Genomic DNA, 586 nt, shown 5'->3' with positions numbered 1-586 from the left:
CGCCTCCTTATTACACCTTCTTTTCAGGAATCATTCATAACGCCGATGCGTCAAACGCGCACGGACCTATAAATACGGCTGCGCGCAGCTCCCAGTTACACATCTCCTCCACAAATCACAGCAGCGCAGCGGCAACTCAAAGGAAAACAGAGGGAATCCGGTGTTTTCTTCTTTCATCTGAGGCTCGTTTTTTTCTTCCCTCCTTCGTTCCACGTTTCCAGAATGCCGGCAGCGCGCGTGCAGCACGTCGTGGCGGCGGTCGTGTGCGCCGCGCTCTTCGCGGCGACGCTGGGGTCGCCGGTGGCGGGTCCGGAGCCGATCCGGTGCGCCCCGTGCTCCCCGGAGCGGCTGAGCCAGTGTCCGGCGGTGGCGCCCGGCTGCGCCGAGGCGCTGCGGGAGCCCGGCTGCGGCTGCTGCCTCGCCTGCGCCCTGAAGGCGGGGGAGCTGTGCGGCATCTACACGGCGCCGTGCGGCTCCGGGCTCCGGTGCGCGCCGAGACCCGACGACCCGCGGCCGCTGCACGCGCTCACCCGCGGACACGCCGTGTGCACGGAGAGCCCCGCCGCGCCGCAGCCCACCCCGGAGC

General features: G+C 68.3%; 1 protein-coding gene across 1 annotated transcript; it reads left to right on the top strand.

The window, feature by feature from the left end:
* Positions 1-572, top strand: LOC106512699 (insulin-like growth factor-binding protein 3; the record flags this gene model as incomplete). Its single annotated transcript, XM_014001260.1, has 1 exon — positions 1-572. A coding segment is annotated over exon 1 (350 nt), but the record flags the coding sequence as incomplete, so codon positions are not given.
* Positions 573-586: the final 14 nt, after the last annotated feature.

Source organism: Austrofundulus limnaeus, unplaced genomic scaffold (genome assembly GCF_001266775.1).
Source record: "Austrofundulus limnaeus strain Quisiro unplaced genomic scaffold, Austrofundulus_limnaeus-1.0 Scaffold10566, whole genome shotgun sequence".
In the NCBI taxonomy this organism is placed as follows: Eukaryota; Metazoa; Chordata; class Actinopteri; order Cyprinodontiformes; family Rivulidae; genus Austrofundulus; species Austrofundulus limnaeus.
The sequence above is the reverse complement of the archived record's forward strand: the minus strand, read 5'-3'. Positions and strand labels throughout refer to the sequence as shown.